At 32.3% G+C, this 13,791-nt stretch overlaps 1 protein-coding gene across 1 annotated transcript in view; it reads left to right on the top strand.

Moving 5' to 3' along the window:
* Window positions 1–475: 475 nt before the first annotated feature.
* Smp_136210 (putative testis development protein nyd-sp29) overlaps window positions 476–13,791 on the top strand; it is a gene marked incomplete at both ends in the record, with an annotated part of 19,294 nt that continues 5,978 nt past the window's right edge. Inside the window, 7 exons of the mRNA XM_018793934.1 lie at window positions 476–529; window positions 587–1,061; window positions 1,128–2,449; window positions 4,303–4,669; window positions 6,959–7,170; window positions 9,673–9,882; window positions 10,426–10,487. Of these exons, the coding sequence (XP_018648396.1) occupies window positions 476–529; window positions 587–1,061; window positions 1,128–2,449; window positions 4,303–4,669; window positions 6,959–7,170; window positions 9,673–9,882; window positions 10,426–10,487 (2,702 nt within the window). The remainder of the gene's footprint in view (window positions 530–586; window positions 1,062–1,127; window positions 2,450–4,302; window positions 4,670–6,958; window positions 7,171–9,672; window positions 9,883–10,425; window positions 10,488–13,791) is intronic.

The following is a 13,791-nucleotide window of genomic DNA, read 5'->3' as shown; positions in this document are numbered from 1 at the left end:
ACTTGTCAATATGGAGTTTTGTGTTGGTCAAACACTGATGATAGAATGAACTGTGTCTGATCCCGTATACTTGGGAAAATTTGGAAACTTTTCCCCAAAGTAGTTCACGTATCTTCTATCATGTGGCAGTAAAGTGTTTCTGTAACCTCAGAGTTATTTGTTTTATCAGAGAGCTCACTAACATATACTGTACAAAAGAATAAGGATGATTGTGAGATGGGATTTTATGTAAGCGAAAATAGTTCCTAGAATTGTCAAAACAAAATAAAGAGCTATTTGATTCTCAGTGATTGCTAAATTGCTGTTATATCAAACAGAGTTAGTACGTATGCAATTATAGACTGTCCTATTATTTATAAATTTAGATTGCATTTGTCAAATTACACGTCATTTCTGTTTGATATGCACATTCTATCAAAAAAATCTGAAGTATTCGTTTTTTTTCAAATTTAGAACTTGAAATAAGCTATAAACCATGAAAAGCGTGAACGGAAAAGTAACTCCAGTTGAAAACACTTTGCATAATAAGGTTAGTTACCTATTTATTCTTATATATTGTAACATGACTGTAACCCTGATCATTTAGAGTGCTAGAGGTAGCTCTAAAAGTCGAAGCGGACGTAAATCAGGATCATCACTTGGTAAGCCAGCGGATAAAGGTGGCAGCAGACATTCTGATGCAGTGGATGGCTCATCGTTGGCATCAATTAAAGAAAGTCATAAACCATTGGATATATTCATTCAAAATGAACTAATGCCTAATTGCACACCGATATTTTTATCGAAATCATCACAAAAAATATTTAATATTGTAACTGATGAACAAATTACCAGAGAATCACCAATCATTTTGTTGAACAAATCTGATATACTTAAAGATTTGCAATTACGTGCAGCTGTATCAGATTTTAGTGTACAAAAAGTTGCAATAAAAAATTATCCCGGTTCTGATATTTTATTAATTTACGATGCAGATTATAAATTTGGTCAAAATTTTGTTATCGTCTTATCTGAAGAGACAAAATCTCTTATACTGAATCCAGTTAAACAAGCGGTTGATGGTCAGTCAGAACATGATAGTAATGGTGATATGAATGATAGCATAAATGATGACGAGGATAAAATAGAAGAATACAAAGAATCTAGTGATTTATGTTTTCTGTTTAAATCGAAATCAGAACATGGTTGGATTGAATTAGGTTCAGAAAATGAAATTACCGAAATGAATACTTTTGAAACACGTTCAAAAGTATATACAATTTTTCAAAGACCACGTAAAGAATTTGGTAGTGTATTACAATTGCAAGATGAAAATGCTACACAGAAAGGTTTTTCTGAACAGATTTTATCACGTGAAGATGAATCATTTAATATACCTATAATGGAGTTAGATAAATCAACTACGAATTGTGAAATCATATGTGATAAAGGTGTGAATACAAATTGGAGATATCCAAAAAATGCTTTTACTCAGTATGTTCCTAGAATGTATACATCTGATGAATTAAAACATTATTATCATGAAAATAATGACGCTTTACGTAAAATATCGAAACTATATCCACTATTTGAACAAAGTTTATTGGAAAATGAAATGTACAATTTTTTATCAAATGATTATGAGAATTTACCTATTGGTGATGAAACTTATGATACAAGAAGTGATAATACATTCAAAGAATTTTTGTCATTTACTGATTTAAAATATAGTAAAAATAAAGCTATTACAATGATTCAATGGCATCCAAATATTAAAGGTATTATTGCAACATCTATTAGTGAACGAATAATTTATGATCAACGTATTGATCAAGCATCACGAATACTATTACAACCAACACATATTATATTATGGAGTTTTAATGATCCATTAAAGCCTCAATTATTATTAAATGCACCAGATGATATTATATGTTTTCAATTTAATCCAACTAATTCGAACTATATAGCTGGTGGTTGTGTCAATGGACAAGTAGTTTTATGGGATATTGAAAAACATATTGACGATTTAACTAATGTTAAATCACGATTGAAACAAAATAATCAAATGCCTTTATTTGTTTTTGATGAGAATGAATTAAATAAAATATCAACATCATATTATTCCGCTTTAAGTAATATTGAATCATCACATGGTTTACCAATTACGGATTTGAAATGGATACCGGATCATTTGGAAATTAATCGTTTAGGATACTGTTTTGAAAATCATACACAGAAATGTGTTCAATTGATGACATGTGGTTTAAATGGTGAAATATTACTATGGGATATACGACCAGAGAAAACACCATTAGCTATAAACAAAACAAGTGATTCACTTAAACCACCAATTAATGTACCATTAACATTTTCGGCACTAGATCTGAAATGGAAACCATTATTAAGAATACATTTATATACAAACGATCCAGTTAATGACCATGCACCAATTAAATTTTGTATACGTGTAAGTTGCATTTTATTATTTTACTTTAATTTATTACTAGTCGTATAGTTTTCTTTAACTTATACATATCTCTAATTAATACCTAGTTGTAGTCCTCTTGATTAAGGTGATCATTGTCTGGAGACGTTGGATGATATGGTTCTTAACCTATCGTAATAGCACAGATGTATCCAACCTTTGTCCCTACTTAGATCGTGATGTATCTTTTATTCTGAGAATAAATTCTTTTTGAACCATATTTTTCAAGTCTAATATTCTTTTCGCTATTACTGATACTGATATTACGTTTGCTACCCAAACATTCATCCGAACAATTTCATCTGGTTGTGCTGATATGGAGTGGCACCTTGGATTGACCTCTATATGTAATAGTTTCTGTGTTGTCTATGATTAACTGACTAGCAACAGGAACTTTGAATTTGGTCTTATCCAACATATTTTTCACAGATAAATAGTAAGATACTATCAAGTGCAACAGAGGTACCTCAAAATCTACTGAATAGATATATGTTGGCACTTTAAAATTTTATTATGGCAATTTCTAATATTGGAGGTGTTATTATCAAGGTTTGACGTGATAATTTAAAATAAATTGGTTAAACTGTTATTGATATTATTATCAATACTATTAATGTCTTATATTGTATATCCTTTGGAAAATGTAATACACATCAGGATATGAAATATTAAATTATGGTAATAAACTTTCATCACGAACTTTAATTAAAAAGGAAAATTTTCGAAAACCGAACAGCTGCTTTGCCCTATCTTGTGACTCCATGGTTGTAATCATACATGACCCCGTTCAGTATCAAACTCTTGATGTTCGAGACACAGTACCAACAATAAAATAAGTCAGAAGTCCTCAGTTCGTGTTTTTTATTTCAGTTGTTTGGTGTTAAAACAAAATCCCCATTAAGTGTTATCGTTTGTTTCGCCTCACTCCAAGCTTTACTTACTTTGCAGCATACGGTTTCTCATTAGGAATTTGGGAAATCCATTCGGAAGTTAATAATCTGTAAAAACGTAAAGGCTATGAAGAAAATTTGGCTTGGTACTATTGAATAATTTCGGACTAGGACGAAGCAGCTATCTACTATTCTTTTATTTCCGCTGGTTATACTTCTAGAGTCTTTTTTGATGGAAGTTATTCTTCACTTGTACGAAATTACTGCAAACTTACGCTAGCAAACTATAATGGCTATTCATAAATTTTCATTTACTTTTGATAATCTGACTTCATAGACAAACGGATGGACTCATGAGTGCATAAATTCGTTTTTATGTGATTGGCTTTTTTTTCAATTTCAATGATTCTTTCTGTCGATGATTCTATACATCTGTTTCAGTAACTTTATGACATAGACCTTAATCTTTGACCTGTTCTTTGTTTTCCTTCTGTTGATTGACCTACTTTATTTAATTAATTGATGCCTAATTGACCATAGCATCAATCTTCAAGAAAACGTTTGCATGCTCGAGATATATTCAACAAAATTAATTCATACTTTCATAGTTATTGACTTGCTTATATTTGGATACTTATTCTAACTATAAGAAAGATGTCTTGAACTATTGACATTGATTATTTATATTTATACTAATCAAACAGATAATAAATATTTTTGTTTCCTGGTATTAAACTTAAATATATGCTTGTACGTATCTTTTGAATGTGCGTTTATTAACATTTAAAAACTTTATGTTCTTCATCCCTTCCCTTATTGCTTTATGTCAGTTTACATTATCCATTAGAGCATTCTAGCTCTAGAACTGATTTCATTTATTTCACGAATAATATACATCCTGATCAAATTTTTTAAGGATCTATTGTGTTATTTCCTTGTTTAAAGGAAATGCAGGGAGATCGCAGTTTGCCAACGTCCAATACAAAAGATTCCAGTATCAATACAACTGACAACTCATCTAAATTACTTCCACTTCCAAACGCAGACACACATATTTATGCCGGGACTGAAGATGGTGCTATAATCTATGTTGACTGGATACCACATAAAGATCAAGACACTGGGAAAATGCAAACGCCCAAACCAGAATTTTGTTCTTCACGACATGATGGTCCAATTAGTCATCTTTGCCGTTCACCGTTTGATTCTTCCCTAGTTTTGGCTATTGGTGGATGGATATGGACAATGTGGAAGGAAGGAGTTACCAGTGGACCGATTATAGAATCTGGTCGTGCAAATAAACCATTAACAGGTAGGTGACTTCTTTTTATCCGTCGTTGCGAATAAATAATGCTGCAGCTCATTACCTTTATCCGATCTATATTCACGACATCCTCTGAGGGAAATTATATGACTTTCTGACTTTTCATAATTCCCTTCACTTTATTTATTTACATAAAGACATTATTTATCCGGGATATTTGCCGGAAAGTGCTTCCTGACTTAAATTGAATACATCCTGTGGATACAGATGCTTCCGAAATGAGGAGTATACATAATTCATCACGCTAATTGCATCGAAGCCTGAAACTAGTGGAGGCCTGAGGAATCCCAACTCCGATTCCGTTGGCTTTTATTATTATGATATTATTACGATAAATCAATGCATTAGATTCATCGTTTCAGTGGAAGTCTCAAAAAATTAATGCCCGATATTCTGATGTCTTTCTGGAAAATATAAATGCTGGATAGCTGCATTTTGATGAAACATTAGGTGAAAAAACCTTATAAAATTACTACACTTGCATTCTGCGTTAGGAACGATTCAGATTTCTTCTGGAAACTTTACCAGCAATTCTTCAGCAAACAAGCTTAAAGTATAGTTTCTGACTCTGATGGAAGTGAGAATCACGAACGGGAAAATATTGCCCGTCTGAGTTTTATTATTGTGTTATTGAGCGCTTCCAGCAACGAAGATGTTATTGGAAACAGGATGAATCTAAATTAGTACTAGCTTGATTACTCGAGCTCATTGTTATCAAAATGTCCGTCATCACATAAATTGTTGGTATTTATATCAATATTATTATAGAGTAGAAAATCTAAAGCACAATCTGTTTAATATTATTCGATCAGTTTTAAGCTTAATGGTCGTCGTTTTAGCTAAGGGGTCATTTAGATTCAATGTATTGTTTGAATTAATCCACAATAAATGTAAAACTAAGAAGATATTCGATTGTAAAACAACTGAGAATTAGTAACTATGAAAACAGTTATGCAAAACATGAATAGTTCAATTCTTTTTATCCTCAACTATTATCACTTAGTAATTAAAGTTAATTCATATTTTTTTTATATTTGTTCCACTTGAGTTCCAGTAAAATGTAATGCTTCATAGAATTCATAATTGAAATAATTATTGTAGGGTATTGTCTTGTAATAGAAGCTAGCAGTCAAATTCAAAAAAATGAGTTATCTCCTACTTGGGTCAATGCAAATCAAACTACTAGATTTATATTCAAAATAATATTCACTTTAAAAAATTCTTGATTATTACAAGAGAAATAATAAGCTAAACACATCAACCTTTGTGACATAATAGTCACATTAATGAACTCTTAAGTTTTTAAAACTATTTACATTAATTGTAAGCAAAGATGGATAGTGGCTAGCAGTGGAATCCAGGTACATCCAGCCGACGAGTCCCAAATAGGACGAAACACGCTTCCTGGATTCCACTGCTAGCCACTATCCATCTTTGCTTATAATGCTTGTGAATTAAGGCAATATCGAGGCAATACGCATAGTATGCACATATGCTAATAAGAGACTGACCAGTTGCAGTCCTAAGCATCAATGGGTAGATTCAAACAAAAAATACTAAGTGAATTATTTACATTAAGTTTGAGTCTGGATGGAAACATTAAAATGAGCAATACAAATACAACTAGGAAGTCTTAAATAGGATGATACAAGGTGTTTAGTTTACACTACTAGTCATCGTTCAAATTATTAGTAAACTTTAAATCCAACTAATTATTTGTTCCTTAGGTGAATTTATCAAGAGTGACTGATGGATTCATTTTGAAATATCAATAATCAAATCAGATAAACTAATTAAACAATAGTATTATTTTAGATTTATAGAATAATTAAATAATCAGATAGTTAGGTATTAGTTGGTAAATTCATCTTTATGCTAGCCAATAATATTTAAGATACTACCTCATAACACTATTATCATAAATCTTTCCTGAGGTTGACGGTTGTCGGCCTGGTAAATCAATGAGATTTTATAAAATCAATGATGTTTGTAAGTAATATATTTTCAAATTTGTAAACGATTGGATTGAATTAATTGGTACATCAAACTCACAGAAATAATTTGATTGAGCTGAATAAGAACTCAGTGGTTCATACTTTTATCTTTCGTCAGTGGAACTGGATGATGTGTAATCTATCTATATTTTTTCTTTATTGCAGTTACGTAAAAAGTGTTTACTTTGATTGCACTAATTTACTAATATCATTAAAATGATACATTTAAATCAAATTAATGAAGATATTACCCTATGTTATTTATAAATACTTCTTATTCAAGGTGGTAGTTGGTCTCCTACACGTCCATCCGTATTTTATACATGTCGTGTTGATGGTAGTATAGAAGTTTGGGATTTACTTGATAAAACTTATGAACCAACAATGATCCAATCAATATCTGCAAATTCACTAACTGCTATATCTATATGGGATTCACCTAAACGTCAATTTATAGCTACTGGTGATATTCAAGGAGTACTACAATTATTTATTGTGAGTTGAATTTAATTAGCAAACTTTGTTTTACACTTTATTGAAATATAGAATTCATAATCAAAACTGAATGATTTGAAACTTTAACCTTTTCAATAAAAAATCCTTAATTCAATTAAAAGTCATACAAGATGATAATAAAGTATAATTTTTGATCTTTTATTAAAATTTAGTCGTATTCAAAATAAACAGTGAAAAAAATTATCAATTCATAGAGCACTTTTTATATCTACTAATAAACTATTTCAGTAGCAATACTACTAAGCAACTTGATAGTTAACTATAAGATCAAAATGTTTCAGAAAATTACTATAAGTTAATAAATTAATAGTCAGTCAGTCAGCTACAACGTAGGACCAGGCACACATATGCATCGGTCCAAGTTGCCATACCTCATTAGCACAAAATGAACACCCAATTCATAAAAGTAGTTAATTTATTGGTGGTAATATTTAAAGGAAAGGTTGTATATAAGGATATAGTACAGGACGGATATGAAGCAATTTTAATCTCAAGGTTTAAGAGAAGATAAAGAGTGTATACACCTGCGCCATTGTGGTCGATTCTGAGCTGTGTCACTCAGAGTCTCCAACCACTAGTGACGATAGTCACGCGAACCCCAACCAAGTAGTCTGCATCTACCAACATGGCTCAGACTAGAAGTTAGTGACTTCAAACACTGATGCCATGTTTTGGTTTGGCCGCCCCTAACTCTCTTCCAACCATCCCCTACACTAGTCAGCATAGCGCGTCGTGGTAATCGGTGTTCAGGCACACGTAACACGTGGTCCAACCATCTCAGTCGATGAAGATTCATGACCTCATCAACTTACTTACCATCATATCCTAATAATCGATGTCTAACCTCACTATTGCTTCCCCAGTGATCCCAGCAGATGCGAGCAATGTTTCTAAGACATCTGTGGTCAAATACTAATAGCTTACGAGTATCTTCTACTCTTAATGGCCACGTTTCGCAGCCATAAAGTAGAACAGAGCGAACTGCTGTGTAGTATACTCGTCCCTTAATTGATAGACGGATATCTCGCCTTCACCATAGGTGACGTAAGTTCGCAGAAGTCAAACGGGCTTTTTGAATCCGTGCTGAGATTTCGTCAGACACCAACCCATTAGGGCTGATCAGACTTCCAAGATAAGTGAAGTTGTCGACACTTTCAGGTGTTGACGCAGGCCAGTCCTGGAGTAACAATTTACATTTAGAGGGAGAGAAACGCATTCCAAACATTCTGGAATTGTTACTCAGTGCTAACAGAAGACTCTGCATTTTATCAGCGTCTTCACCAAACAGGACTATGTCATCTGCGTATTCTAAGTCAATAAGTTGTATTAAAAACTAAAATAAGTAATTGAACTGAAGTGCAAACATAATATTAGTAGAGAATAGAGAATATATGATAAACAATGAATTTTTTAGGGATTAGAAGAACATCTAGATGAGTACACTTCATTTTAAACCATATTGTCTAACAATCCTTCAAACACTGAAATATAACGACTGAAATAGGGATTATAAAGTTTCCACATGTCTATATGACTTGGACTGATAGTCAAGAACTTCATAGGCCGTTAACATATTTTCATACTGTGTTTTTATGTTATTATTAAAAGGCCTTGTAGAGTATGTCATATAATTTACAGTGCTTAAATTTTTGCATTTTCGGTAAGTATGTGAATGTCATTTTATGTTATCCCTTAATAAAGAGTATATTTTGACGAAATATGTGCCAGAAATTTGGGGACAAGATTAAAATAAGTCTAATACGGAAGAATGTGTTTAGTGATAGTAATATTAAACACAGACATGGTAATAAAATCTTTTACTATAACGATAGATTCACTAAATTTACATAGAGGTCAACATCCAGTAAGAGACCACAGAGATCTATTTCAATTTGCCGACAAACACTCCAGAAGTATTTTGAATGTTACGTCAGTTTTGAATCACAATAAAGTGTTCGATTTTGAAAACGTTAATTATATTCAATGGACTTTTCTAAATTACGCTTTTGTTTTTATTTCACTCCATACTTGAAAGGTGAAATAGAAAACTCTACAATATGCTATTTAATAAACATATAGTGTGACAAAACGTTATAGAAGACAAGCTAACCTATAACTTCAGCTGTTCAGGATACTGTAATGTTTTTACATAATAATAAATTCTTCGTACATAAATATGCTCTTAATTAATATATTTCAACACAATAAATTCACGTGTTTAAGGTCTTTTTCAGTCTTCAAGCTCTGGTTGATTCATAGCTACTACGGTGCGATTGCACAGAAGTGGAATTTTTGTTGTATTAAATGGACACAATATCATTATTTCTTCCAGATATATAACTACTACACATATATATTCTGCAGTGTAAATAAAGAATAGGAAAAACTTACTAAAATGTTTTACTCTGAGAATTTCCTGCTGTACTAATCATGAATCATTGAATAAAGTGTTTATTGTTATATATATTATACTGATAATAGGTACCTAGACGTTTACAAACTCCTTTGCCATCAGAACTAAAGAAATTCAATGAATACATTGAACGTGAAGTGAAAAGAAAAGAATTTGTTTCGATGCGTTGGAATTTAAGAGAGCAAGAAAAAATTGAACAAGAAGCGGAAAACAAAAGAAAAGCTGGTTTAGCACCAGCTGTTATGTTGAGCGACGAAGAAATCATTCAGAAAGAAAAAGTAAGTTAAAAGCATAAATACTGTGTAATAATTGTGTTTAATTTTAATTAAACTAATTTATTATTTAAGAAAATATTGAGGGTGTTTTAAGTTGTAACACTTTTCTCAGTGCAAAAATATAGTTTTCGACAATTTGATGCTTTATTTAAACATAAGAAGTCTATTAATAAAGTGTCTAGACCACTTTGCTTATCCTGAAGGTTTCGCGGCCAGACTATAATTTATGGACGAACCAAAAAGATTCAGGATAACAGGTCTTGAATTTTAGTGCGATGTTCATTCACCCATTTGTCTAGATAGCGTTTTGGCATTTTAGCTGTTATCAGTTCGTAATGAAAACCATAAGTGTAATTTCTAACCCTAACCATTAATCGCAAATCATAATCCTTATTCTTAAAACTGCTTTATAACCCTCATTTAGCCCTAGTATGTAGATGGGTATTTTCAATGTCACCTTGGCGTCGCTCAAAAGTCGTCCATAAATTATAGTCTCACCGAGTTAATGAAACGTTTACTTATTTACCTGAAGGTTCTATCTAATAGCTCATTCCATATTTGTCTAAGGCTATGAAACAGCCTATGGAAGCCGAAAATATTGGGAGGTCGTAAGTATTTGGTCAAGGACGTCTTTAAAACTTTGACCGGGTATGATGAGATTGAGAACTGGTTAGTACTGTAATTGTGCAGATGGGTTCAGATAGAAATGCGAAGTCAGTCAACATTGCTTTATAGAAACAAGGAGTATGAAGTAAATCATAAGACAAGTTTGAAACAGTTTAAACGAGTCCACTATTTTGTGGTGAAGAAAACTAGAAATGAAAGTCACACCAAATCTTATAAAATAGAGATTCACTGATGCGGAAGGCTTTTACCAAGTATACGTAACACAGATTGCTCAAAAACAATACTTCAAGAATCGCCTCGTCGAATCTTCTTAAAATGTGATTAGATGTACTCATAGTTGTGGAGCCCATTAAAATAAGGTAAAACTTCTTAATTAAAGGAAAACTATGTTAACACATTAAAACTTATCTCAAGAAAATATGGAAAAATTATGGCGATTTTGATGTATACGGTTTATTAAGTTAATCTGGATTTTAGTTCAGCTAGACGCCTAAAATGAGAAGGGAAAAGTCTTACGTTTTTATGTCATCCATGGAGAGATCAAAATCCAAAATAATATTTAAAAAGAGAATGAATAATATTATTAAGGATGTCCTTTTTAAAGAGCTGTCATCATTTATATAACTTTCTAAAAACTGAGCGGTATCGGACGTCTGTTCTCTCACAGTGTCAAACTCTTCAGAAGTGCTCACACACGGCTCCACCAAAGATCAAAATCAATAACTTCTGGTGTATCAAGGAGTAGACGACTTAGACTTTGTCATCTGAATCTTACGTCATCGGCGGAAGTTTTGAAGGTCTTGATTCTAATCTTTATTGTGATCGTGAGCTCTTAATGTTTGAGAGTCTCATATTGAAAAGAAATCAGTGTTTAATACCTACTGTGTTAACTGCTTCACAAATCAATCCATTAGGAAAATGATCTTTAACATAGATTATTATATGAAAACCTCTCAATTGAACTTATTATTTGTCTAAATATTAGATAACATATTTATTACAGTTAAAATTTATCAGAACTTTGTTTTACTTTGACCTTATACGATTGTTTAGCACCTAATTACTCCGATTTGTAGCACTGTATAAACCGAACAGCCAGTATTATATTCAGTCAGTAATCACAACAGGATAACGAAGTTTTAGATATAATCATACATGATTTTTAAATGTTTTATAAATGATCAGTTTATTGTACATATATTTATAACTTATCCTTTTTTATGAATATTCTAGTTGGAATATGAAAAGTACTTATCAGAAGAACATGCTTTCTTAAGATCATTAGGACTAGTTGAAGAGGAGGATTAGGAAGAATGAAAAATGTAAAAGGAGAACATTCGTTTGTCTTTTAGAAATATGTAATCTTTCGAAACGATTTCTTTCACTTGAATATAATTAAATATATCGATTTTAATTAAATGTACTCTTTTCAACTAGTTGTTTTATTTAGGACTAATTGCATATTAATGAGGTTGTAACACGTGGAGTCAGCAGTCAGAAAAAGGCAGGACAGATCTGAAAGCACAACACATAATGTTAATCGAGAACTTCACAAAATCGAAATTCGCGGGGGGGGAAGAAGTATAGAGGGAAATGTCAGTTTACAAAGTAGTCTTATGAGTCATCCTGTAAGCTCAGTGTACGTAGGGCTTGCCCTTCTTCCTCCAAAGAGTTTATGCTTAGTTGCCCTGCGATAGAAAGAAAATACAATCCCTTTGCAACGTGATACATGGCGATTTCAACTCCGTTACAAGGTCATCTGTATGCAGCACAATTCTAGCTGTATATCAAACTTATTGTTTTAATTTTTACGAGATTAATATATTACCAAAATTGAATAATAAAAACTCACTTGTGTTGTGGTGGTGCTGGTGGCAGCCGCATTACATTCACTACTGAATGGAATGTAATGGTAGATGGAAAATCGGGCTGATTATTTCTGAGTTCCGATATACACGTACATCTTTGCCTAAATCAACAATACAGTTCAACACACGAAGGTAAGGAGGTAACTGAAGAGTCAGAAGCCCTACTGTTTACGTGCTGTATGCAGTCTGTCAGCTAATAATAATCGCCGTAGTGTAATCGTGAGTACATCTTTTATTAAGGTGTTATAAGCTGTGGTGAATAATTATTGCATTTACTGTACAATTAAATATCTTATGTTATGTTTAATTCTGTTACAACAATACAGTCTCATACTGTGTACTTCGAATTCCAGTTCTTGGCTATGTCTTGTTGAAGTTCGAGACCTACTAATTTCTGAAGTACTTCCTTAGCTCATTTCAGATTCACACAAACTAATCTGGTGATTTCTGTCACCAATTAATTACTGAACCACAATTTTGTATACGTTCTGAAATCCATTTCTATTCTTAAACTTACCATTTAATTTACATTATGTATTGTAATTTATTGTTGGATTTTGTTCACAAACCACTACACACCTTATAATACAAATTTTCTGTTCTGACTTTTTTCCGGTTATTTATCACGTGATAAGGCCGCCAGAAAACGACTTATAAAATTTTAGATCTATGCCGAGTCAATGACGTGTTGACCAGTTCGAGCAGTCCAGGGTTCTTATTGTTTCTTCTCGTCTAGCTTTGCCTGTTGAGTTCAGAACATCAATATCAGCTTCCACTGTTTATATTTCAGACATGCTTGGTTTATATACAAGCAAACCAGACCACATCATATCATTGAAAAAAATAACTATCATACAAGACCAAGCCAAAAAGTGGCTGTGATTGTGAGAGACTGCAACTAATGAATTGAGAATAACTTAGGAGTAGTAAATCGTTTAATAATGGTCAATAGGTCAAATAAAAGTTTCTGGTTAAAGAAATATGAATATTTATGATCTAGTTACTTAGCAGATTTACGATAAGAATATATATAACAACAGTTTATAAACAGTTCCCGAAAGTTGCCCATAATTTACTATTCTTAAAATATAACATCTTGATTGCCACAGATGTTTCTTGTCAGATGAAATAACATAGCAGGATAGCAGTTTCTTGCCAGAACCTGATCCTAGGTCATATAATGATCAAAGCCACTTCTCAGACTGGTCAACTGACGATTGATCTGCATCCTGTCAAACTTTGATCCGCCAACCGAAGGTTGTCACAGCTAAAGAGTACCATAAGTAGTTCGTTTGTAGTTTGAGATGTAAATGACAGGTATTACTATCATTGGTTGCTTCGCTATCAACCCCTAAATACTTAAAAAATACTAACGTTCAAGGACAGCACCTGGGTGGTTGTAGAAACTGTCGGTGGG

This window comes from Schistosoma mansoni, chromosome 1 (assembly GCF_000237925.1).
Source record: "Schistosoma mansoni strain Puerto Rico chromosome 1, complete genome".
Lineage (NCBI taxonomy): Eukaryota > Metazoa > Platyhelminthes > Trematoda > Strigeidida > Schistosomatidae > Schistosoma > Schistosoma mansoni.
This window is presented reverse-complemented; position numbering and strand designations above follow the sequence as displayed.